This window comes from Heterodontus francisci, chromosome 37, assembly GCF_036365525.1.
Source record: "Heterodontus francisci isolate sHetFra1 chromosome 37, sHetFra1.hap1, whole genome shotgun sequence".
NCBI lineage: Eukaryota > Metazoa > Chordata > Chondrichthyes > Heterodontiformes > Heterodontidae > Heterodontus > Heterodontus francisci.
The window spans coordinates 37,921,792-37,949,393 of NC_090407.1; the positions used below are offsets into that span (position 1 = coordinate 37,921,792).

The 27,602-nt window shown below is 43.2% G+C and overlaps 1 protein-coding gene and 1 non-coding gene across 5 annotated transcripts in view; both read left to right on the top strand.

The window, feature by feature from the left end:
* cep104 (centrosomal protein 104) overlaps window positions 1-27,602 on the top strand; it is a 376,777-nt gene that overhangs the window by 303,379 nt on the left and 45,796 nt on the right. For all 4 annotated transcript variants that reach the window (XM_068017520.1, XM_068017519.1, XM_068017521.1 and 1 more), the window contains one exon: window positions 23,999-24,066. In XM_068017520.1, the coding sequence (XP_067873621.1) occupies window positions 23,999-24,066 (68 nt within the window). The remainder of the gene's footprint in view (window positions 1-23,998; window positions 24,067-27,602) is intronic.
* On the top strand, window positions 2,944-3,076 carry LOC137352286 (small nucleolar RNA U109). The gene has a single exon (XR_010969667.1). It is a non-coding gene; the product is annotated as a small nucleolar RNA U109 (small nucleolar RNA).

Consider the following 27,602-nt stretch of genomic DNA (forward strand, 5'->3'; position numbering starts at 1 on the left):
CCAGCTGGGGCCTGATTTATAACGGTTTAGCATAATTTGCTTTTGCACTCCATGGCAAGACTCCTGTGTGCTTTTTGACAGCCTTTTCAACTTGTCCTACCACCTACAAAGATTTGTGTACATACAGCCTCTGGTCACACTGTTCCTGCAGCCCCTTTTATATTGTACCATTTAGTTTATATTGGCTGTCCTCATTCTTTGTACCAAAATCACATCACTTCACACTTGTCTGTGTTAAATTGCATCTACCATGTGTCTTCCCAATTCACCATTCTATCTACATCCTCCTGAAGTCTGTTACTTTCCTACTCACTGCTGCATTTCCGTGTTTTGTGTCAACTATACTCTTTGAAATTATATCCTGTATATTAAAGTTCATTCAAGTGTATTCAATTGCAACATTGGCAGGTTGAACGTCAACAACTTAAGATATGCAGATAACACTGCACTGATTGCAGAGTCAGAAGAGGCACGACAGGAAATTGAACAAATAAAGCAAGGAGTGTGGAATATGGATTATGAATGAATGTGAATAGACCAAGACAATGATGATAAACAGAGACATAACCCTGGAAGTGAAAATTGGAGTAAATAGCCAAGTCCTGGAACAAGTGAAAACGTTCACATACCTTGGGCAGATTGTCACAGACGATGGGAGATGTGGGGCTGCATTTTAAGAGTCTGCCGCGGAAGTAGGGGACGGACGTATAAAAATCCGGTCTGCCCGCATGAGCACCGCGTCACGGAGCTGCCGTGATTTCAAAAGCAGCGGCTCATTTGCATGGCTGTGGCGCCCACCCCCCAGCAATGACATGGAGGGGCCGGGCGTGCCACCACAGGCAACGGCGTCTGGCGACAATGCGCAGGCGCTATTTTTTAAGGGCTTGCAGCCCTCAATGGAGATTTAAAAATTAAAGGGCCAGGTCAGTTCAGTTACCAAAAAACAGAATGAAACGACCTTTAAATTCATTTTCCCACCCTCTGCACCCACCCACCCCCCGCCCCACCATGGCATTTCCAGACATTTGTGCCCTCCGCCCCTAACCTCTTCTTGTCTTATTTCCTCCTCCAGTTCTTAGATTTCTGTATTCAGTTTGGTTCTCTACAGTATTATGAGCATGACATTTAATATGAGCATCGTTTTTCTGTTTCATTTTAATCTCTAACTTTAGTCATCAAGGAGCTGGAGTTCGAGCTCTATCTCTAGGTTAATGAAGGGAAAGCAATGGATGTTGTCTGTAATGATTTTAAGAAAGCTTTTGCCAAAGTACCACGTCAAAGACTGGTTAACAACTGGTTAAGACTGTGGAATAGAAGGGTCACTGTTAGCTTGGATAATTGGTTTAAGGACAGAAAATAGCAACTAGTGGTAAATGGTTGTTTTTCAGACAGGAGGATGGTAGACTGTGGACTTCCCCAAGGTTCAGTGATAGGACCACTGTTTTCTTTGATATATATAAATGACTTGGATATTGGAATGCAGAGTAAAATTTCCCAATGATACCAAACTTGGAGGTGTGGTAGGCAGTGAGGATGATACCAATTGACTGCAACAGGACATAGTTAGGCTAGCAGAATGGCCAGATGAAATTTATTATAGTGTGAGGTGATGCATTTTGGCAGAAGGGATAAGGAGAGGCAATAAAGACCAATGGCACAGAGTATGCAGGGACAAAGGAGCCTGGGTATTCGTGTGCATAGATCTTTGAAGGTGGCAGGAAATATTGAGAGAGTAGTTAGCAAAGCATATGAGACCTTGGGCTTCAAAAATAGTGGTATTGCGTACAAAAGCAGGGAAGTTATGCTCAACTTTTATAAAGGTCTGATTAGGCCACAACTAGAATATTGCATCCAGTTCTGATCACCACACTTTAGGAAGGATGTAAGGATGCTTAAGAGGGTGCAGAAGGGATTTACCAGAATGGTTCCACAGATGAGAGATTTTAGCTACAAAGTTGGGTTGCATTCTCCTTGGAGCAAAGGAGATTGAGGGTAGATTTGATAGAGGTGTACAAGATTATGACAGGTTTAGATAAGGTAGACAAGAAAAGCTGTTCCCATTAGCTGATGATTCAAGGAACTAGGGGACACAGATTTAAGGTTTTGGGCAAGAGATGCAGGGGGGATGTAAGAAATAACTTTCTTATGCAGTGAGTAGTAATGACCTGGGACTCACTGCCTACGCGGGTGTTGGAAGCAGAGACAATGAATGATTTCAACAGGAAATTGGATGGGCACTTGGAAGTAAACTTGCAGGGCTACAGGATTCGAGCAAGGGAATGGACTGATTGGATTACTCTACAAAGAACTGGCATAGACTCGATGGGCCGAACGGCCGCCTTTTGTGCTGTTATCACTCTATGATTCTAACTTCAGATGTCCTTTCTTTCATCCATTCAAGCATGCTCCATTTCCCCACTTCATTCCCCAGAACTAATAACAACAACTTATATTTATGTAGCACCTTTAATGTAATAAAGCACAGGCGCTTCACGGGAGCATTATATAACAAAATATGACACCAAGCCAGTTAAGGAGATGTTAGGTCAGATGACCAAAAGCTTGGTCAAAGAGGTAGGTTTTAAGGAGTATCTTAAAAGAGGAAAGTGAGTTAAGGAGGCAGAGAGGTGGAGGGAGGGTATTCCAGAGCTTAGGGCCTTGGTAACTGAAGGTGTAGCCACCAATGGTGGCGCAATTAGAATTGGAAATGCTCATTAGGCCAGCAACATAATAGCTCTACTATTTCTTAATGCTAACAAAATAGATTCTGTCTTTGAACTCTCAAGTATATCATCCCTTTCCATTTCCAGTGCTGTCGCAGTAACATGATCAACACTCCCACCCTCCTCCTTTTCCCTTCTGTATCTTTCCTGAATACCTTGTAGCTGGGTTAAGTGATGGCATGCTGTATATACGTTAATATATATAAACATAATGCACAGTTATCATTTGGTAAAGCTCAGACATCTACTCCCATTAGATGTTTGATGTGATAAAGTGCTAGAAGAATTCTGGAGATAACAGGGCCAGCAGTCTTTCAGGGCTGACTGAATGGTAGTATCAGTCTCTGACATCACTGACTAAAATACACAACATAAATGATGGGAACCAGTAGGTATTGGAAAATAAAAATAAACTTCCCCCATTGTTGATCTGTAAAAATTGGGGTGATATAAGAGATTTGATACCAATTATTTGCAGAGTTAACCAGGATGGCTTTAGTGTCATGGGCTAATAGATAGAAAAATTAGGCTTTCTGCCCCACTTTGATATCCACTGATTCCTACTTTCAAGCACTCATTTGGAAACTGGCAAAGACCAATGGCCAAATAGCCTCCTTGATGGAGCTCAATATGCATTTTTGCAGAATTGATTAGAGCGGATTACATTTTAGGAGAGGTACAGTAGCGCAGCAAAATATCCCTTAGACAAAGGGAAAGCACACAGATGGCCACAGGGTTATTAAGTCCGAAATAGCTTTTTTATTTTAGTTATATCCCAGCATTTAAAGTCTGACTTGGCATTTTCCTAAAGGACCTTTACCCTTTTTGTTAGACAAAACAAATTTACCATTGCAGATCCCACAACCAATAGATCGGGCCAAAGGAGCCAGTTGTAAATACTGGTGAACAGTGAATCAACTAATGGGAGGAGGATCCATGAACATCCCCATCGACAAGGATAGTAAAGTCCAGCATGCAAGTTTTTTTTATGCACCCTCGGGATATGGGTATCAATAGAAAGGCCAGGCCGATCTGCCGTTTAGCACATAACATAAGAAATAGGAGCTGCATTAGACTATTTGGCCCTTCGAGCCTCTCCACCATTCAGTAAGAACATAGCTGATCTTCTCTCTGAACTCCACCTTCCCTCACTATACCTTAATTTCTTTAGTACCCAAAAATGCATCAATTTCTGTCTTGAATATACTCAACGACTGAGCATCCACAGTTCTCTGGAGTAAAGAATGCCAAAGATTCACAATCCTGTGTGTGGAAATTTCTCCTCATCTCAGTCCAAATGGCTGTCCCCTTATTCTGAGACTGTGATCCTGTTTTCTAGATTCCCTAACCAGGGGAAACACTTTCTCAGCATCTAGCCTGTCACACCCCTTATGAATTTTGTATGTTCCAATTAGATCGGCTCTCATTCTTCTAAACTCCAAGCAGTACAGGCCTAGTCTATTCAATCTCTCCTTATAGGACAATCCCCTCATCCCAGGAACCAGTCTAGTGAATAAAAGCAAAATACTGCGGATGCTGGATATCTGAAATAAAAATAGAAAGTGCTGGAAATGCTCAACAGGTCTGGCAGCATCTGTGGAGGGAGAAGCAGAGTTAGCGCTTCAGGTCTGTGACCTTTCATCAGAACTGACAAAGGTTAGAAATGTAATGGGTTTTAAGCAAGTGAAGCAGCGGTGGGGGGGTGGAAGAGAACAAAAGGGAAGGTGTGTGATAGGACAGAGGGCAGGAGTGATTAAATGACAAAGGTGTCATGGGACAAAGGCAAAGGGAGTGCTAATGATGTGTTGAAAGGCAAAGCATTAGTCTAGAGAGAACAGAAAGATAGCTCTGTCCATAAGCACAAACATGAAAAACCAAGTTTAAGGCAGTCTAATGGGCTGCCTTCTTGAATCCATGCTGCCCATGTGTTAGGTGCAGTCCTACAATGCTGTTGGGTAGGAAGTTTCAGGATTTTGACCCGTGAGAATGAAGGAAAAATAATTTACATCCAAGTAAGAATGATGTGTGATTTGGAGGGGAATGTTAGAGGCGCTGGTGCTCCCATGTACCTGCTGCCCATGTCCTTCAAGGTGATGGAGGTCACGAATTTGGGAGGTGTTGCCAAAGAAGGCTTGGCGACTTGCTGCAGTGCATCCTATAGGTAGTGCACACTGTAGCCATGGTATACTGGTGGTGGAGAGAGTGGATGTATGGGGTGTCAATCAAGTGGATTATTTTGTCCTAGTGTTGGTGGAGTTGCACACATTCAGGCAAGTGGAGAGTAAACCATCACACTCTTAACTTGTGCAGGTGGCAAAGAGGCTTTGGTGAGTTAGGAGGTGAGGCATTTGCTGCACAGCCACTGCATTTATGTGGCTGGTCCAGTTTCTGGTCAGTGATGACCCTCCCAGGATAATAATGTTAGAGGATTGGGCAATTTTAATGTCATTAAATGTCATGGAGAGGTGGTTATGCTTTCCCTTGTTGGAGCTGGTTATTGCCTGGCGCAAATCTTACTTGTCAGCCCAAGCCTGGATGTTGCTGCATGTGAGCATGGACTGATGAATTATCTGAGGTATTGCAAATGATGTTGAACAATCACCAGCAAACAGCCCCACCCTTGACCTTATGTCTGAGAGAAGGTCATCAATGAAGTAACTGTAGATGGTTGAACCTAGGATACTGCCCTGATGATCTCAGTTAGATATTTCCTGGCGCTGAGATGGCACAGCCATCATCTTTGAGCGAAATATGACTCCACCCTTTGGAAAGGTTTTCCCTCATCCCTGTTGATTTCAGTTTTACCAAGGGTCCTTGGTGCCACACTCTGTCAAATGCTGCCTTAATGGTGAAGGCAGTCATTCTCACCTCTTCTCTGGAATTAAGCCCTTCTGTCCGTGTTTGGACCAAGGCTGTAATGAAGTCTGGAGCCAAAGCATTCTGATGGAACCCAAAAATCGCATTATTGATGAGTAAGTGGTGCTTGATAGTACAGTTAATGAGTCCTTCCATCACTTAGCCGTCCTATTACTCTCAATCATTAACAGTCAGCTGGGTTGGATTTGCTCCTAGGTTTTGTCGACAGTACATATCTGGGCCAATTTCGTTGCTGTACTGGAACATTGCGGCTAGTTCTGGAGCACAGACCTTCAGCACTCAGCTGTTTCATGATGTCACATGGAGTTAATTAAATTGGCTGAAGACTGGCATCTGAGAACATGAGGACTTCAGGAAAGGGCCACAAAGAATAATCCACTTGGCACTTATGGCTAGAGATATTGGCAAACTCTTTAGCCTTGTATTTTCCACCCACATTTTGGTCTTCCTCATCATTAAGGATAGGGGAGGGGAGTCAGTGCATCCATGTGCACATGATGGGTGATCACGGGACAGCGATCAAGAGTGGGAATCTTGGCAGTTTTATTTCTGAGGAACTCTGGCCATTTGTAATCCCTCTGGAGCTGCTCCAACTTCTGCGATACTTTCAACTTACTGAATACCAGAAGAGAAGGCAGTGGTGTTGTGGAAATGTGACTGCAGTAGCAGTCCAGAGGCCCAGGCTAATGCTCTGGGGACTAGGTTCAAAGTCCATCAAGGCAGTTGGTGGAATTTAAATTCAATTCATAAATCTGGAATTTAAAAAAAAATTAGCTAGTCTCAGTAATGGTGACCATGAAACCATTGTCGATTGTTGTAAAAAAACAAATCTGATTCACTAATGTCTTTTTAGGGAAGGAAATCTGCCGTCCTTACCTGGTCTGGCCTACATGTGACTCCAGACCCACAGCAACGTGGTTGATTCTTAAATTGCCTCTGAAATGGCCCAGCAAGTCACTCAGTTGTACCAAACGACTAGAGAAAAGTCTCAAAGAAATTAAACCGGACGGACCACCCAGCATTGACCAAAGCAGCTGAAACCACACACCCAGCCCTGTCGACCCTGCAGAGTTCTCCTTACTAACATCTGGGAGCTTGTGCCAAAATTGGGAGAGCTGTTCCACAGACTAGTCAAGCAACAGCCTGGCATAGTCATACTCAAGAATTAATCATACCTTACAGACAATGTCCCAGACACCACCATCCACTACCACCATTCTTGGATATGTCCTGTCCCACCGGCAGGGCAGGGCAGACCGACCAGAGGTAGCAGCACAGTGGTATACAATCGGGAGGGAGTTGCCCTGGGAGCCCTCAACATTGATTCCTGACTCCATGAAGTCTCATGGCATCAGGTCAAACATGAGCAAGGAAACCTGCTGCTGATTACCACCTACTGTCCCCCACCCCGGCTGACTAATCAGTACTCCTCCATGTTGAACACCACTTGGAAGAAGCACTGAGGTTGACAAGGGCACACGACGTACCCTGGGTGAGGGATTTCAATGCCCATCACCACGAGTGGTTTGGTAGCACCACTACTGACGGAGCTGACCAAGTCCTAAAGAACGTAGCTGCTAAACTGGGTTTGTGGCAGGTGGTGAGGGAAAAACCTACTTGACCTCGTCCTCACCTATCTACCTGTTGCAGATGCATCTGTCTATGACAGTATTAGCAGGAGTGACCACCGCATAGTCCTTGTGGAGAAGAAATGCCGTCTTCACATTGAGTATACCCTCCATCATGTGTGGCACTACCACCATGCTAGATTTCGAACTCCTCTAGCAACTCCAAACTGAGCATTCATAAGACGCTATGGGTCACCAGCAGCAGCAGCAGAATTGTACTCAACTACAATCTGTAAGCTCATGGCCTGTCATATCCCCCACTCTACCATTGTCATCAAGCTGAGGGATCAACCCTGCTTCAACAAAGAGTGTGGACGGGCATGCCAGGAGCAGCACCAGGCATTACTGAAAATGAGGTGTCAACCTGGTGAAGCTACAACACGGCTATGTGCATGCCAAACAGCAGAAGCAGCACGCGATAGAGCTAAGGAGATCCCACAACCAACGGATCATAGCTAAGCTCAGCAGTCCTGCCACATCCATTTATGGATGGTAGTGGACAATTAAACAACTAACAGAAGGAGGAGGCTCCACGAATATCCCCATCCTCAATGATTGGGGTTCCCAGCACATCAGTGCAACAGACAAGGCTGAAGCATTTGAAACCATCTTCAGCCAGAAGTGCCGAGTGGGTGATCCAGCTCAGCCTCCTCCTGAGGTCCCCAACATCACAGATGCCAGTCTTCAGCCAATTCAGTTCACTCCACGTGATATCAAGAAATGGCTGAAGGCACTGGATACTTCAAAAGACGCGAAGGGCCTTGACAACATTCCAGCAATAGTACTGAAGACTTGTGGCTCGAGAACTGGCCGTGCCCTTAGCCAAGCTGTTCCAGTACAGCGACAACACTGGCATCTACCCCACAATGTGGAAAATTGCCCTAGTTATATCCTGTACGCAAAAAGCAGGACAAATCCAACCCAGCCATTTATCGCCCCATCAGTCTACTCTTGATCAGAAAAGTGATGGAAAGTGTCTTTGACAGTGCTATCAAATGCCACTTACTCAGCAATAACCTGCTCACTGAAACTCAGTTTGGGTTCCGCCAGGGCCATTCAGCTCCTGACCTCATTACAGCCTTGGTCCAAACATAGACAAAAGAGCTGAACTCGAGTTGAGATGAGAGTGACTGCCCTTGACATCAAGGCAGCATTTGACCTAGTGTGGCATCAAAATGCTCTTGCAAAATGGGAGTCAATGGGAATCAGGTGTAAAGCTCCACTGGTTGGAGGCATAGCTAGCAAAATGGAAGATGGTTGTGGTTGTTGGGAGGTCAATCATTTCAGTCCCAGGACATCACTGCAGCAGTTCCTCAGGGTAGTGTCCTTCTCTCCAACCATCTGCAGCTGCCTTATCAATGACCTTCCCTCCATCATAATGTCAGAAGTGGGGATGTTCGCTGATGATTGCACAATGTTCAGCATCATTCGTGACTCCTCAGATACCAAAACAGTCTGTGTCCAAATGCAGCAAGACCTAAAGATTCTATAGACTCTGGAACAGTTCCTACAGATTGGACGGTAGCTAATGTAACCCCACTATTTAAAAAGGGAGGTAGAGAGAAAGCAGGGAATTATAGACCAGTCAGCCTGACATCGGTAGTGGGGAAAATTCTAGAGTCCATTATCAAAGATTTTATAGCAGAGCACTTGGAGAACAGTGGTAGAATTGGGCGGAGTCAGCATGGATTTACAAAAGGGAAATCATGCTTGACAAATCTACTAGAATTCTTCGAGGATGTAACTAGTAGAGTTGATGAGAGGGAGCCAGTGGATGTGGTTTATTTGGTCTTTCAGAAGGCTTTCGACAAGGTCCCACATAAGAGATTAGCATGTAAAATTAAAGCACATGGGACTGGGGGTAGTGTATTGCGATGGATAGAAAATTGGTTGGCAGACCGGAAGCAAAGAGTAGGGATAAATGGGTCTTTTTCCGAAAGGCAGGCAGTGACTAGTGGGATACCGCAGGGATTGGTGTTGGACACCAGCTATTCATAATATACATTAATGATTTTGATGAGGGAACTAAATGTAATATCTCCAAATTTGCAGATGACCCAAAACAGGGTGAGTTGTGAGGAGGATGCAGAGAGGCTTCAGGCTGATTTGGACAAGTTGAGTGAGTGGGCTAATGCATGGCAGATTCAGTATAATGTGGATAAATGTGAGGTTATCCACTTTGGTAGCAAAAACAGGAAGGCAGATTATTATCTGAATGGCTATAAACTGAGAGAGGGAAATATGCAGCGAGACCAGGATGTTCTCGTACACCAGTCGCTGAAGGTAAGCGTGCAGGTGCAAAAGGCGGTAAAAAAGGTAAATGGTATGTTGGCCTTCATAGCCAGAGGGTTCGAGTACAGAAGCAGGGATGTCTTGCTACAATTATGCAGGGCCTTGGTGAGGCCACACCTGGAATATTGTGTGCAGTTTTGGTCTCCTTATCTGAGGAAGGATGCTCTTGCTATAGAGGGAGTGCAGCGAAGGTTTACCAGACTGATTCCTGGGATGGCGGGACTGACATATGAGGAGAGATTGAGTCAGTTAGGATTATATTCGCTGGAGTTCAGAAGAGTGAGGGGGGGATCTCATAGAAACCTATAAAATTCTAACAGGACAAGGTAGATGCAGGAAGGATGTTCCCGATGGTGGGGGAGTCCAGAACCAGGGGTCATAGTCTCAGGATACGGGGTAAACATTTCAGGACTGAGATGAGGAGAAATTTCTTCACCCAGAGAGTGGTGAGCCTGTGGAATTCGCTACCACAGAAAGCAGTTGAGGCCAAAACATTGAATGTTTTCAAGAAGGAGTTAGATATAGCTCTTGGGCCTAAAGGGATCAAAGGGTATGGGGCAAAAGCCGGAACAGGCTACTGAGTTGGATGATCAGCCATGATCATAATGAATGGTGGAGCAGGCTTGAAGGTCTGAATGGCCTACTCCTGCTCCTATTTTCAATGTTTCTATGGACAACATTCAGGCTTGGGTTGATAAGTGACGAGTTACATTCATGCCAGGCAATGAATAGCTCCAACAAGAGAGAATCCAACATCTCCCCTTGACATTCAATAGCATTACTACCGCTGATTCCCCCACTATCAACATCCTGGAGGTTACCATTGACCAGAAACTGAATTGGACCAACCATTTAAGTACTGTGGCTATAAGAGTGCTCTCATGCCCACATATCTGTCCTGGGATTGCCGCAGTGTTCCAGTGAACATCACGCAAGCTTGAGGAACAGCATCTCATTTACCGATTAGGCACACTACAGCCTGCTGACTGAACATTAAGTTCAGTAATTTCAGAGCATGATGGGGGCCCCCACTTTTTACTTTTAGTTATTTTTTATTTATTTTGTCTCTTTTCTTTTTACCATGTGCCTACCCACTGCTTTTTTTTCAGGTTTGTACTTTAGGCCAGGCTGTTCTATTTTTCTGTCAATTAATACCCTCTCTGCACTAACACTTTGTCTTTCAGCACACCATTAACATAACGTTTGCCTTTGCTCCATGACCTTCTGGTCAGTTATTCTCTGTGACTTTGTCCTATCAACACCTGCTCTTTGGTTATCTTTTGCCCCACCCCCGCTTTATTTGCTTAAAACCTATTACATTTCTAGCCTTTGCCAGTTCTGATGAAGGGTCACTGACCTGAAACGTTAACTCTGCTTCTCTTCCACAGATACTGCCAGATCTGCTGAGTATTTCCAAAATTTCTTGTTTTTATTATATGTTCTTTCCAGCAAGCTTCAGTGGACAGCAATCAGAGGTCTCTTGATTTTTTTTTTCCTTCCTTACCTGCTACTTCCCTCCTGCTGTGAGGCCAGTTATAATACCCATAATTGTCCCTTTGGCTGAAATAAGCTAACTCAACAGTGACCGAAGATTAAATCTGGGGCCTGTGTGAGTTGTATTTTTCAGTAAAATAATACCGTGTACTCACTGAACCCGGAGAGGAGCCATTTTCAGCTGATTTGATAAACCCAGTAATTACTACAAGCCAGTCACATTAACCTCAGTGGTAGGAAAGCTTTTAGAAACGATAATCCGTTACAAAATTAACAGTCACTTGGACAAGTGTGGATTAATTAAGAAAAGCCAGCACAGATTTGTTCAAGACAAATAGTGTTTAATTAACATGATTGAGTTTTTTGATGATGTAACAGAGAAGGTTCATGAGGGTGATGTGGTGTATATGGACTGCCAAAAGGTGTTTGAATAAGTGCCACATGATAGGCTTGTCAGCAAAGTTAAAGCCCATGGAACAAAAGGATAGTGACAGTATAGATACAAAATTGGCTAAATGACATGAGACAGAGAGTAGTGATGAACTGTTGGTTTTCAGACTGGCGGAAGATGTTCAGTTCTCCAAGAGTTGGTAATAGGACCACTGCTTTTCTTTATATATATTAATGACTTGGACTTAGGTGTGCAGGGCACCTAACTTGGAAGTATAGTGAACTGTGAGGAGGATAGTAATAGACTTGGAGAGGACATTGATAGGCTGGTGGAATGGGCAGACATGTGGCAGATGAAATTTAATGTAGAGAAGTGCAAAGTGATACATTTTGGTAGGAAGAACTGGGAGAGGCAATATAAAATAAAGGATGCGATCTAAAATTGATGCAGGAATAGGGACCTGGGGATATGGGCACATATCGTTGACAATGGCAGGACTGGTTGAGAAAGTGGTTAAAAAGACACATGGGATCCTGGGTTTTATAAATAGAGACATAGAGTACAAAAGCAAGGAAGTTATGAAGAACTTCTATAAAAATCTGATTTGGCCTCAACTCGAAGTATTGTGTCTGGCATCGCACTTTAGGAAGGATGTGAAGGCTTTAGAGCAGGTGCAGAAAAGATCTACGAGAATGGTTCTTGGTATGAGGGACTTAAGTTACATGGATTGATTGTAGAAGCTGTGATTGTTGTCCTTTGAGAACAGAAGATTGAGTGGAGATTTGATAGAGGTGCTCAAAATCATGAGGGGTCTAGACAGAGTAGATGGAAACTGCGCGCCCATTGGTGAAAGGGTCAAGAACCAGAGAAAACCAATTTAAGGTGGTTGGCAAAAGAACCAAAGGGGACTTAAGGAAAAGCTTTTTTACACATTGAGTGGTTACTATCTGGAATGCACTGACTGAAAGGTTGGTGGAGGCAGTTTCAGTTGTGGCTTTCAAACGGGAATTGGGTAAGCACCTGAAGGGAATAAATTAGCAGGGCTACAGGAAAGGACGGAGGAGTGGGACTAGCTAAATTGCTCTTTGAGGCTAAATGGGCCAAATGGCGCCTTCTGTGCTCACCTTGAGGTGAGAGTGACTGCCGTTAACATCAAGGCAGCATTCGACAGAGTGTGGCATCAAGGAGCCTGAGCAAAACTGCAGTAGTGGGAATCGGGGGGCAAATACCACAAAGGCAGATGGTTGTTGGAGGTCAATCATCTAAGTCCCAGGCCATCACTGCAGCAGTTTCTCAGGGTAGTGTCCTAGGCCCAACCATCTTCAACTGCTTCATCAATGACCTTCCCTCCATTATAAGGTCAGAAGTGGCATGTTCGCTGATGATTGCACAATGTTCAGCACCATTCACCACTCCTCAGATAAAGAGGCAGTCCGTGACCATATGCAGCAATATCTGGTGAACATTCAGGTTTGGGCTGATGAGTGACAAGTTACATTCGCGCCACACAAGTGTCAAGCAATGACTAGCTCCAATAAGAGAGAATCCAACCATTTCCCCTTGACATTCAATGGCATTACCATCGTTGAATTCCTCACTATCAACATCCGGGGAGTTATCTTTGACCAGAAACTGAATTGGACCAGCCATATAAGTACTGTGGCTATAAGAGCATGTCAGAGCCTAAGAGTCCTGCGGCGAGTAACTCACCTCCCAACTTCCCAGAGCCTGTCCACCATCTTCAAGGCACAAGTCAGGAGTGTAATGGAATACTCTCCACTCGCCTGGATGAGTGCAGCTCCAACAACACACACAAAGCTCGACGCTTACAGGAGAAAGCAGCCCACTTGATTGGCGCCCCATCAGTTACCTTAAACATTCACTCCCTGCACCACAGTGGCAGCAGTATGTACCATCTGCAAGATGCACTGTCGCAATGCACCAAGGCACCTTTGACAGAAATCTCCAATCCCATGAGCTCTACCACCTAGAAGGACAAGGGCAGCAGATGCATAGGAGGGACACAACCTGCAAGCTCCCCTCCAAGCCACACATTATCCTGACTTGGAACTATATTGCTTTCCTTCACCGTTGTTGGGTAAAAATCATGGAACTCCCTTTCCTAACAGCACTGTGGGTGTACTTATACCCCAAGGACTGCAACGGTTCAAGAAGGCAGGTTACCACCACCTTCTCAAGGGCAACAAGGTTTGGGCAATAAATGCTTACTAGCTGGAGGGTAGTAGGTGGTAATCAGCAGGAGAGTTCCTTGCCCATGTTTGACCTGATGCCATGAGACATCATGGGGTCCAGAGTCAATGTACCTCTCGACTGCATACCACTGTGCTGCCACCTCTGGTGGTTCTATGCTGGACAAAGCATGCCCAGGGACAGTGATTTTGTTGTCTGGGACATTGTAAGGTATGTTTCCATGAGCATGACATTGCGGCGTTATCCTAGATTTTTGTGCTTAAGTACTGGGAATGGGAGTTGAACCCACAACCTTCTCACTGAGGGACGAGAGTGCTACCAACTAAGCCACGGCTGAGCAGTTAAATTGGCAAATAGGATGTAGATTAACATGGCTGTCCTGAAAATATGCAAGGAAAAGCTTGGATGAGGGAGCAGTAATTAATTTACCAGGAACTGGTGCCACCAGCCTTAACTGCTGAGGCTGTTTTATGCTTTGGAGCACGACATAAAAGAAAATCCTGTATCTAATCTAAATTTGTGAAAAGTCTTAGAAATGACTTCATCCTTGCCTGGATAGAGCACAGTGTATCCTTGGGCCGTTCTTGGGAATTTTGGAAATAAAATTTAAACACAAAAGACACACCAAACAAAGACTTGAGAGAGTTCATTGTCTTCAAGAAACTGATATGCATCTGGATTAATTTACATGTAGATGCTCGCATTATCATGAGGGGACAACAGATAAAAGCTTTGCTTTGATTTTGTTTCTTACCCTAGTTGGAAAGTGAAGGAAGATGAAATTAGACCGTTTTTGCTGGAGGTGTATTTCTCTGGCAGACATGCCCTTTTATGGCCACGGGATTGAGAAGCGTAAATCCTTTTGCAGGAAAATGCGGGCCGTAATACAGTGAAGGCATCCATAGCTAATACTCTAAAATGCCTGGTAAGAAATCATTTGATTTTACAATGAGAAACCCAGAGGACTTTCTCCTCCAATTATAGGTCAATCAATATGATCATGGACTGGACGTTACATTTAAAGGGAATCATTTAATTTCAGGCATAACCAGGTGCAATTAAATTTTACTCTTAAATGTTCTTCATTTCTGTTTTGGAGTTGTTATTCGTGTAGGGTTTGGCAGGTGTCAGCATTTCTGCACCATTACCAAAACAGAAATTTATCGCTGGGAGAGAAAGCTGTACTCAAATTAACTTAAGAAGTAATTGATTGGCACTGAAACACTTTGAAACGTGGACCTAGAAATTTGGGCATGCCCATTTTTGAGGAACAGGGGATGACCCCTGGGCTTGAATGTTGAGGCTCAGGGCACCACTGATATTGGACTTCAGATCTCGTTTCTGACAAGCCAGCAAATTGGGGAGAGTAAGGAGGTGCTCGCCGGCAAAGCAAGCATAGGAAAAGGACCGAAGACCTCTTTCAAGCATAGGTACTGCACAACAGTTTGCTTTTACAAATATGGCATGTGTTGCATTTCCGGCTCTTAGTGACCATGCACTTCTGTTGTGCCACATTAAGGCTTCGGAGGCCGTACAGCGCCGGACAGCTTTTTTTCTAATTTGTGGGATGTAGTGTTGCTGGCAAGGCCAGCATTTATTGCCCATCCTTAATTGCATGAGAGAGTTGCGAGCTGCCTCCATAAACTGCTGCAGTCCGTGTGGTGAAGATATACTCCTATAGGTCATTGACCTGAAACATTTACTCTGTTTCTCTGCCAACAAATGCTGTCAGACCTGCTGAGTATTTCCAGCAGGGTGGATTCATGTGAGCAGAGGTTTGCAACGTTAAAGAAAAAGGGCAGGGTAATAGTGCAGGGTAGCGATATGGGTAATGATAACCAGAGTTTGACAGGAAGGCAAACACAGAGCGTACAAATATAAGAGTACACCAGCAAATAAGGTCAGAGTAGGCAAAAATGGTAAAATGACAGAATTAAGGGCTCTTTATCTGAATGCACATAGCATTCATCACAAGATGGATGAATTGATGGCACAAAAAGAAACAAATGGGTATGATATGATAGCCATTACAGAGATGTGGTTGCAAGGTGACTAGGAACTAAATATTCAAGGGTATTTGACATTTCGGAAGGATAGGAAGAAAGGAATAGGAGGTGGGGTAGCTCTGTTAATAACGGATGAGATCAGTACAGTAGTGAAAAATGATTTTGGCTTGGAAGATCAAGATGTAGATTCAGTTTGGGTGGAGATAAGGGATAGCAAAGGAAAGAAGTCACTGGTGGAAGTAGTTTATAGGCCCCCTAACAGTAGCTACACTGTAGGACAGAGTATAAATCAAGAAATAATAGGGGCTTGAAGGAAAAGTACTGCAATAATCCTGGGTGATTTTAATTATCTTATTGATTGGCTGAATCAAACTGGCAAAGGTAGCCAGGAGGATGAGTTCATAAAGTTTCTTAGAACAGTATGTCCTGGAACCCACTAGGAAGCAGGCTATTTTAGATCTGGTCATGTATAATGAGACAGGATTAAAGACCTCGTAGTAAAAGATCCTCTAGGCAAGAGTGATCATAACATGATAGATTTTCACATTCAGTATGAGGGTGAGAAATTTGGGTCTGAAACTAGTGTCCTAAACTTAAATAAAGGAAGTTACAAAGGTATGAAGACGGAGTCAGCAAAAGTGGACTGAGAAAATAGGTTAAAAGGTAAGACGGCAGAGAAGCAGTGGCAGACGTTTAGAGAGTACTGACCCGAAACGTTAACTCTGCTTCTCTTTCCACAGATGCTGCCAGACCTGCTGAGTGAATCCAGCATTTCTTGTTTTTGTTTTTGGTTTAGAGAGTACTTAATTGGCTGTAAAACAGTGGTCATGAAAAGCGCTATGTAAATGCAAGTCTTTTGTTCATTCTTTCTGTGTTAGGTAGGGAGTTCCATGATTTTGACCCAATGCCGATGAAGGAAGAGTGATTATATTTCCAAGTCCGATTAGGTGTAACTTGGAGCTGGTGGTATTCCCGTGCACTTACTGCCCTTGTTCTTCTAGGCGGTAGAAGTCATGGGTTTGTGAGGTGCTGCCAAAGAAGCCATGGCAGGTTGCTGCAGTGCAACTTGTAGATTGTATGCACTGGAGCCATGGTACATCAGTACTGGCGGGAGTGAAGGTTTAAGGTGGTAGATGGGGTGCCGCTCAAGCGGGCTGCTTTATCCCAAATGGTGCAGCACTTCTTCAGTATTGTTGGAGCTCCACTCAGCCAGGCAAGTGGACAATATTCCTTCATACTTGTGCATTGCAAATAATGGAAAGGCTTTGCGAAGTCAGAAGGTGAGTCCCCTGCCGCAGAATTCACAGCCTCTGACCTGCTCTGTAGCCCAGTACTTATGTTGCCGGTCGAGTTAACTTCCAGTTCAATGATGACCCACCCACAGAATGTTGACGCTGGGGGATTTAACGATGGTTGTACTGTTGAATGTTACGGGGAGGTGATTAGACATTCTTGCCGCAGATGGTCATTGCCTCATATTTGTGTGGTGCAAATGTTATTTGCCACTTATCAGCACAAGCCTGATTGTTGTCCAGGTCTTGCTGTATGCGGGCATGGACTGCTTCAGTGTCTGAGGAGTTGCGAATGAAACGGAACACTTCGCAATCACCAACACAGATTACCACTTCTGACCTTATGATGGAGGGGAAGTCCATGATAAGAACATACAAGCATACGAGTTAGGAGCAGGAGTAGGCCACTCGGCCCTTCAAACCAGCTCCGCCATTCAGTAAGTTCATGGCTGAACTGATTACTCCACATTCCCACCTACCCCCGATAACCTTCCACCCCCTTGGTTATCAAGAATCTATCTACCTCTGCCTTAAAAATATTCAAAGATTCTGCTTCCACTGCCTTTTGAAGAAGAGAATTTCAAAGACTCACGGCCCTCTGAGAGAAAGAATTTCTCCTCATCTCTGTCTTAAATGGGCGACCCCTTATTTTTAAACAGTGACCCCTAGTTCTAGATTCTCCCACAAGGGAAAACATCCTTTCCACATCCACCATGTCAAGACCCTTCAGGATCTTGTATGTTTCAATCAAGTCGCCTTAATCTTCTAAATTCTAGCAGACACAAGCCTAGCATGTCCAATCTTTCCTCGTAAGACAGCCCGCCCATTCCAGGTATTAGTCTAGTAAACCTTCTCTGTACTGCCTCCAACACATTTACATCCTTAAATAAGGAGACCAGTACTGTACACAGTACTGAAGCTGCTGAAGATGGTTGGGCTTAGGACACTGCCCTGAGGAACTCTGGCAGCAATGTCCTGGAGCTGAAATGATTGACCTCCAACAACCACAACCATCTTCCTTTTGTGCTGCGTATGACTCCAGTCTGTAGCAAGTTTTCCCATTGACTTTAATTTTACAAGGGTACCTTGATGCCACACTTGGTCAAATGCTGCCTTTGTGTTAAGGGCAGTCACACTAACCTCACCTCTGGAATTCCGGTCTTTTGTCCATGTTTAGACCAAGATTATAATAAGGTCTGGCACTGTATGGCCCTGGGGGAACCCAGACTGGGCATCGGTGAGTAGGTTATTGCTGTGTAAGTGCTGTTTGATAGCACTGTCGCCACCTTCCATCACTTTGCTGTTGATTGAGAGTAGACTTTGTTGTGGGACAACTCAATCACCACATGAGGAGCCAGCTCACAGCGCCAAAAAGGGGGGACTGGTGGTGTCTGTCTGAGATCCTTTCTTACCTCCCCCTGCATGGTCCCAATGTCTCGGGTAGTGGCCAGACTTTCAAATGTAGCTCTCTTAAAAACTCATATCTCCAAGAAAAAACTATCAAATTACCAGTGTTATCTACACTTTACTGACTTTCACTGGAAAGTTTCTAGGCTTCTCGGAAATTCTACACTATATTAATTTAACGGTTTGAATTCTAATTTCACCATTATCTATCCCCAGAATTCCTTTATTAGCTCTTGCATCAGCCAAATCCAATTGCCAATCCCCATTAATTATAATTCTATTTCATTTTGAGCCCTGTAGAACCTTTACAGTCCAATATTCATAATTCCTTAAAACAGAAATCAAACATTCCCATTTGATTCCAGGCTATTTTGTTTTTTTTTCCTCTATCCTAGATGACATTTTAATTTCTTAAAAGTAACTTGCTAAATTTCACTGGATTTTCGACATCTCAAATTTTCCAAATTCAAATAACAGTGTTGCTGGAGTGACAGGTTTTATTAATGTTCCATTTAATATCTCCCCAAAAGAAACTTTGTTTTTTATACTTAGGAACCACCGAGACTTTTTTCTAGTTTTCTAAAAATTTGATTATCCCCTTAAATGGCAAATAAATTTCCCTTTGAGTGCTTTAAATAACCACGCATATCAATTTAATTTTGTTTATCAATTCCAATTTCTTATGCCCAGATTGCATGTTTTTTTTACGTTAAAGACAGAAGTGTTTGCAACTATCTCGCCTTCTCAAGCACTTTGTCTCATAGATAACAGATGGTGTGACATTTGTTGCCTGCCGTTATGTTCTTAAATTCTTAAAGCCACCCTCAAAACTTGACATAATACACTTGGAATTCATTGTGGCTACAAATGAAGTTCCAGTTTTCTCAACCGAACAGTTAGTTAACCTTACTAATATAAACTAATTCAGACTTATTAACTTATAATACTTATTAACTACACAGCAAACGGAATAGCATGTGCTTTTTTTAAGAATAGATAGGAAAGGCCGAGAGGGGGGTTTTGACGACTGGGCAACTCTCAACCTCCATAAATTTGCCCAGGCATGCGCCATGGAGAGGTCACTCCATAATCACTGACCACCTCCAGGCGCGTATCCATTGTCTCTCGAGATAAGGAGGCCCAAAAGAAGAAAGAAAGAAGAAGATAGATTACATCATTTTTTCATGTTCTTCCTTCAGGCGCCTTTTCAAATGACAAATAAAACCAAAACTAAAGGAAAAGTTATTTAACATTCTTACAACAAAAGGTTTAACACTAGCTTCTTACAAAAACTTTAATCTTTCCCATATCTCCTTTGCTTATCCTTCTCTCCCTTAAAATAATATCCAATTTCTGACATTTGCTACTTAAAAACTGTCAGTAAGACATGTCTTCGATTTAAACTGCAAAATAAAGCAATAGCAGATTAAAACAAAGTGTTTTAAACTTCAAATTGGATTTCTGCCAGGCATCTTCAGACATTCACGGCTGAAGCTTATCTCTTACAAAATTGTTCATTGCCTTTTCACAGTTGCAAAATCAACTTTTAAGATAAAAATAAAAACTTTAAAATATAATTCAATTTTAGATCCCATTCCTGGGTGTACAATATTAAATTGAAATGAACACATTCAACAATCACTTTCCCACTCATTCAATTCCAAGCAACTTAGAAAAATTGATTTCGAAGTACCAAAAATCTGTGTTAAATTCCCTGTCCCGATCCCAAGGAACACACAGGTTCAACTAGTACACAACCAAAACATGACTCAAGGTTCCCACAAAAAATATTAAAATAGAACAAGTAATAGACTCATGTTTTCAACGTTAAAGCCAGACAACAAAGAGTTCACAACTGTCAGCTCCACAGCACACATTCATGCAGACTCGAACAAAGACACAGTAATTTGTTTTTACTCACTTGAAATTTCACTAAAAACATAGTCTTTTTATGTTGCACTGCCATAAACGTAGTCACGGAGCCCTCCGACCCCCAGTCAAAATGCATTTCGTTACTCTACAACTTTTCTGACAATTTGCTAGCCTCCTAACACCGCCCAGCAAGCTCTCCTATCCCCTTCGTCTCTCCCAACCAGCCAGGCTTTACATCCTGTATACCTTACAGTGCGTGGTTCTGACCTCTGCACGGCTTCGGACTTACTGTCCCGCCAGCGCAGTTCCACCTCCGTACCCAGCGCCTCCTGTGTCCTCCTTTAGATTCTTTGAGTACTCGATCGGACCTTCGCTCGGGTAGCCAACTCAATCACCACACAAGGAGACTCAGATACAAGTTTTGATCATTTATTCAAGCATATGCAGGGAGAGACCACCTCGGCAAGCCCAAGATAGTACTCTGATTTTACACACAAAGATACAAACTTACATACTGTTCTTTTCACGTAATATGGACAAACAATAAATGATCTATCATGCACTCTAATGAATACACCATTTTATTCTTATCAGTGCTCTCTCCAGATGTCTCTAGTCTGGGTCCATTATCTCTTTGTTTCACATTGTGCAGTCTGGACCGATCCCAGCTATCAACCTTTACTCCCTAATCCTGCCTTTGCCCTAACAGCTTGTCTGTTTCTTTTCTCATCCTGACTTTATTGTATTCTGCTGAGTTGCCTTTCTAATGCATTGCTTAATTCCGCTTAACCCCTTCAATTTATGGGGCTGTAATTGTCAGGATTGGAATTATCCTACTTTTTGTGGACAGGACATACCTGGGTAATGTTCCACATTGCCAGGTGGTTACCAATGTTATAGCTGTACTAGAACATCTTGGCTAGAGGCATGGCTAGTTCTGGGTCACAAGGCTACAGCATTGCAGTTAGGATGTTGGAGCCCATAGCCTTTGCTGTATCCAGTGCACTCAGTCATTTCTTGATATCACGAGTGAATCGAATTGGCTTAACTGGCTTCTGTGATGGTGGTAGCCTGAGAAGGAGGCCAAGATGGATCATCTACTTGGCACTTCTGGCTAAAAATGGTTGAAAATGCTTATCTTTTGCATTCCCATGCTGTCCTCTACTGTCATTGAAGATGGGGTGTTCATGGAGCTGCCACCTCCCATTAGTTCCATCGAACCATAGAAAAATTACGGCACAGAAGGAGGCTATTCAGCCTGTCGTGTCTGTGCCGGCTGAAAAAACTAGCCGCCCAATCTAATCCCAACTTCCAGCACCTGGTCCATAGCCTTGCCAATTGCAGCACTTCAAGTGCGTGTCCAGGTACCTTTTAAAAGAATTGAGGGTTTCTGCCTTCACCACCGTTCTTGGCAGTGAATTCCAGACACCCACTACCCTCTGGGTGAAAACATTTTTCCTCATGTCCCCTCTAATCCTTCCACCAATCTCTTTAAATCTGTGCCCCCTGGTAATTGACCCCTCCACTAGGAGAAATAGGTCTTTCCTGTCTGCTCGATCTAGGCCCCTCATAATTTTGGACACCTCTATGAAGTCACCCCTCAGCCTTCTCTAAGGAAAACAACCCTAGCCTATCCAATCTTTCATCATAGCTGCAACTTTTGAGCCCTGGCAACATTGTTGTAAATCTCCTCTGTACTCCGCATCAGTTCATCTTCAGCTGCTTCATCAATGACCTTCCCTCCATCATAAGGTCCGACAGGGGGATGTTTGCTGATGATTGCATGGTGTTCAGTACCATTTGCGATTCCTTAGATACTGAAGCAGTTCGTGCCCACTTGCAGTGAGACCTGGACAACAATAAGGCTTGGAGTGATAGATGGCAAGTAGCATTCGCACCACACAAGTGCCAGGCAATAACCATCGCCAACAAAAGAGAATCTAAAATCTCCCCTTGACATTCAATGGTATTACTATTGCTGAATCCCCCACCATCAACATCCTGGGGGTTACCAGAACCTTAACTGGACCAGCCTAAATACTGTGGCTACAAGAGTGGGTCATAGGCTGGGAATTCTGTCGTAAGTATCTCACCTCCTGACTCCCCAGAGTCTGTCCACCGTCTACAAGGTACAAGTCAGAAGTGTGATGGAATACTGTCCACTTGCATGGATGAGTGTGGTTCCAACAACACTCAAGAAACTCTACACCATCCAGGACAAAGCAGCCCGGAGGCCAGCAAAAATGGTGTTGCTGAAGTAAAGGTTTGGCTGAGGTTTTTGTGGATGAGATATACAGCCAAATCTGGAAAGTCAAATCCCTCTTGATATTTTATCAAGTTTCAATATAACATTGATAAAGAATTAATAAGAATCTGTATACACATACTGTATATACATGTGCAGATATTTGCATTTGGTACTCTGCTTTTATTTGAGCAGAGGAGCCCACTTGGGCAGGTCAATGAAAAACTACTACATGAAAGGCAAGAGATTTGAATGGTTTGTCCACCTGCCAGTTCATGCTGCCAGGCCTTAGCATCTCTGAATTTGGTGGCAACACTGTTACGTGAACTATGCAGTATGCTGTCACCAGACAAGCTGAGAACCACTGCAGGTGGTGCATTATGTTCTGTGGCCATGAGTAAGCTGAGTGATCTTGTACAGTTGCTTTTGTATTGGAGTAGGTGTGATGGAATTCTCACCGCAGTGTAAATAGAACATATTGTGCAGCATGGCAAAGGTAACACACTATGCAGCCACCACTTTCCTGAATATGGAAAGCTTCATTGACTGGTTAATGGCTAATCTAGCTACAGTAGCAAATGAGAACCAACTGGCAAAGGAACTGTCTTATACACATGAGGAATTTAGAAGACTGAGAATAAATGCTAATATAATGAGTTAAATAGATGTGTTTCCAAGGTGAAATTAGCATAGCTGTCATTCGTCTGCTTCTTACTCTTCATTGAGTTTCAATTCGATAAATGTTGTCCTGATGACTTGTCAGTAAAGTATCTATAGTTATGATGGAGAGGGCTTCAATTTATATTTCTTCCACACTCTTGAGAGGCATTTGAGGGGCAGGAGGTTGACATCAGTGATATGGTGTTGGCTGCCTTTGCATTGATTTTAGGGGGGTGCTTTTGTCGCTAATTGTCATCATGTGGGTCATCTTCCGCGTCTCTCCCCACCACCACCCCCCACTGTCCCCAAGTCAATGGCAACCCCTAAGTTTGACCAGACTGCCTGCCAGAAAGACCCAGTAAAAAAAATAGTGTCTTTTTCCAATCTTGCCAAATGTACCAAATTTGCACTAGATTAGCCACTGCCTGCAAATGAGACAAGCACCCTTCAAAGGTAATGTAAAATACCTTTCTATTTCCTGTTACTAAAGCTACTTTGCAGTATGAAAGAGACAGTTTGATTAACTGGATGTTGAAACAGGGTACAAGACAACTAAGATATTATTTGTGCAGCAGCATAATGTAAGAAGCACAGATTCTTTACAGAGATATCTCCCACATATAAAACTTCTGGAATCTGCTTCCGTGTTTTGGGTTTTTGAACATCATATGATTTCTGACATGTAAAATGGTCTAAAGTGCTTAATCAGCAAAGTGGCTGATCAAGTCAGCAGTGCAGTAAATCAAAATATGTTGGCATACATATATTTATCGATATTCTTACACAAATCACAACTTTATAATAGATAGTTTATCTAAAAGGTTGGAACAAAATGTAAAAAAAAAATTCAAATGCATGATGTAGAAAGTTATGAAGTATGTTCCTGTAACCTTTCTGCAGCTGCCAAGCCTGAGAAAGTTGCCAACCACTGTCCACTGTGCCATGAAAATTTCCAGCCAGGAGAGGAGGTAAGAACATGAAAAATGCTGTGAGGCCTGCATTAACTCTTCAACATTCAAATGCAAAGGTTTTCCTCTTTCTGTATTGCAGGTGAGAGAGTGCCTTTTATCTTTTCCTTTATTATTGTAAATCCTCCCCAATATTTGCACTGGTTTCTTGCCATATCCCTGTTCTCTTGAAGGCAGTGCTATAAACAGCTGTGGACAGCTCTTCAACCTTGGGTGCATTACAGCTGTGCCCAATTCTGTCTAGCTGCCCAGTGTCCATACGTGTACACTTCTAGCAACGATCACTGGCAATGAAGATTCGGGTACTCCCCTATCATGGAGACACAGCTAATTGTAGTTCTCCTTTGTAGTCACAGCTGAATGAACTGACTCAGCATAGATTAGGGATTGAATTTAGAAAATAAGTGTACATTTTCATTTACACTGCCTGGGTGGTAATCTGGCAGTGTTGATCACTTGTCTTTTATAGAACCTGTCTGATCTTCATTACTTTGCTTTCAACGGAATGGAAATCAGTAGGATGATCTGATTGCTTCCCAAGTGACTAATGGAATAAAGGTTCTATAAGGGTGGGCAATCTGTTCTGTCAGATTATCATCCAAGCAGTGAAGACAAAAATCCTGCCCATAATCTCTTTGGCTCAGTAATCAAACTACGGGTTCATTTACTCAATTGAGAACTTGTGGAATTTTTTTACCTAAGTTTCAACGGTTGGCTGGTAACTAGGTACCAGCAAAATTTGAGATTATAAGAATTTTGTTCCTCCTATATAATGGACTTTTTGAATGGCCTCTTAACAACTTTCTAAAAAGGAACTGGTTAAATATTTGTTTGGATTTGGAAGTTTTAAGGATAAGTACTGGTAAAAATGATGAAATGCTTTATTGGACCTGATGACACTTGAGCTGTTTCAACAATGCCAAGCAAGGATGAAAAAAAATATGGTTAGATAGATACTAAAATTTTGCACTATTCACCTTGGGACAATGGGGAGTTGTTGCAGTTAATGAGCAAAATGGCCTATTATCACTCCATGTATTCTGCTGTGCTTCCAGAACTGTTTGTGCCTGACAAATCAAATTCATTCTTGACCAAGGAAGTTATGATGAACTTTTATCAAACACATGGTTCGGCCTCAACTGGAATATCATGCCAATTCTGGGCACTGTGCTTTAGGAACAATATGAAGGCTTTAGAAAGGGTTCAGAAAGGATTTACTAGAATAGCTCCAGGGATGATTGGAGAAGCTGAGGTTGTTCTGCTTAGAGGAGAGAAGGTTGAGAGGAAATTTGATAGAGGTGTTCAAAATCATGAGTGGTCTCGACAAAGCAGACATAGAGAAGCTGTTCGAGAACCAGAAGGCACAAATTTAAGCTGATTGACAAAATAACCAAAGATAATATGAGGAAAAAACGCTTTATGCAGCTATTGGTCACAATCTGAATGCACTGCCTGAAAAGGCGGTGGAGGTAGATTCGAATGTGGCTTCCAAAAGGGAATTGGATAAGCAACTGAAGGGAAAAAATTTGCAGGGCTACAGGAAAAGGGTGGGGGAGTGGGACTAGCTAATTAGCTTTTTGAGAGAGCTTTGATGGGCAGAATGGCCTACTTCTGTGCTGTAACCATTCTATGATTATTATATGGATAGTAACTACATAGTCCCAAATTTTCAATGACTTGAATCTCATTTATGCTAACCCAACACAGTAACACCTGTAAATTAGGAACACCAAAGGAACTTGCAATAGGTGTCCTTTATTTGCATGTTCCCTTATTTTCAGAATAGTCATTGTATGTACAGTAAAGTGGATGAACCAAATATCTCTGGAATGACTATCTCCTGTAGCGTTCCTTCTTTTTCACTCACATGTTAGATTTTAGATTTAGAGATACAGCACTGAAACAGGCCCTTCGGCCCACCGAGTCTGTGCCGACCATTAACCACCCATTTATACTTTCTTTCTTTTGGGCCTCCTTATCTCGAGAGACAATGGATACGCGCCTGGAGGTGGTCAGTGGTTTGTGAAGCAGCGCCTGGAGTGGCTATAAAGGCCAATTCTGGAGTGACAGGCTCTTCCACAGGTGCTGCAGAGAAATTTGTTTGTTGGGGCTGTTGCACAGTTGGCTCTCCCCTTGCGCCTCTGTCTTTTTTCCTGCCAACTACTAAGTCTCTTCAATCCTACACTAATCCCATATTCCTACCACATCTTCACATGTTCCTATATTCCCCTGGGATTGTGCCTCATTCTGCAGCCCAGCAAGTGGGATTTCACTTCATTTTCTGTTTGTTGGATTCTCAGTTCGTTGCCAGATTGTATTTATTACAGTGTAAATTATTTGGTGCTGTCATTGTGTCCCATTTGGCCAGTGTCCATTTGTACAGGTTTCACGGTAGCATTTCTGCTTGATGGCAATGCAAAAGTACTGGCTGTGCTAACTGGCAAATCTCCTCTGTTCATCCTGCTTCTCTTCCCCCACCCACCCATCCCACTGACCCCATTTATCTGTGGTACAAATGACCCAGTTCCCAGTACCAAATATGGTGGCGGGTCTAGGCTTAAAAAGAGGGCAAACAGACTTAAAGGTGCCTGGGGAGCCAGCCACCACAAATTAAAGAAGAATATGAACAGACATATTTGTCTAGGAAGAAGTGAGTTTGATTTGTTTGACGTAAAAAGTTGGTTCGCAAAAAGTATTTCTGCAATATATGTTTTATCACGTGCACACTGGTGAAACTGATTTATCTTTCCATCAACTCCCTGGACCCTTTCACTACCTCTATACTGTCATACCGCTTCTCTGACATCCAGTCTTGAATGAGCCAGCTTCCTTCAGCTAAGCATTGGGAAGATCAAAGCAATCATCTTTTGCCCCCACTACAAACTCCATACCGACTCCATCTCCCACCCTGGCCACAGTCGCAGCCAGTTTTTGGCCTTGACAACCTATTAACCCCGAGCTGAATTTCTGGCCCCATATCTTCTCCATCAGAAAGATTGTCTACTTCCACCTGTGTAACCTTGCCTGTCTCCATCCTGCCTCAGCCCATCTGCCATTGAAATATGCATTCTTATGTTTGTTGCTTCCGGACTAAACTATTCCAACTTTCTCCTAGCCACCTTCCCATCTTGCACACTCCGTAAACTATAGCTGATCCAAAATTCTGCTACCCTTATTCTATTCTGCACCAAGCACAATTTGCCCATCACCCCAGTCCTTCAAGCCCATAATGTGTCAAATTTAAAGTTCTAATCCTTCTGTGCCTTTAAATCCCTTCATGGCCTTACCATTCTGTCTTTGTAACCTCCATCAGTCCTATATCCCCACCACTGAACTCTTTTTTTTCAGTCTCCAACCTTTTATTCATTTCCCTCTTCCCTTCGACCCACCATTGATGGCCATGCCAAAATGATCTAGGTTCCTTGCTCGAGAATTTCCACGTTTCTCCACTTTTCTTTAAGACCCTCCTCAAAACTCAGCTCTTTGGGCAGGCTTTTGGTTATCCCTTCTAATATCACCAATTAGGCAGCAATTTT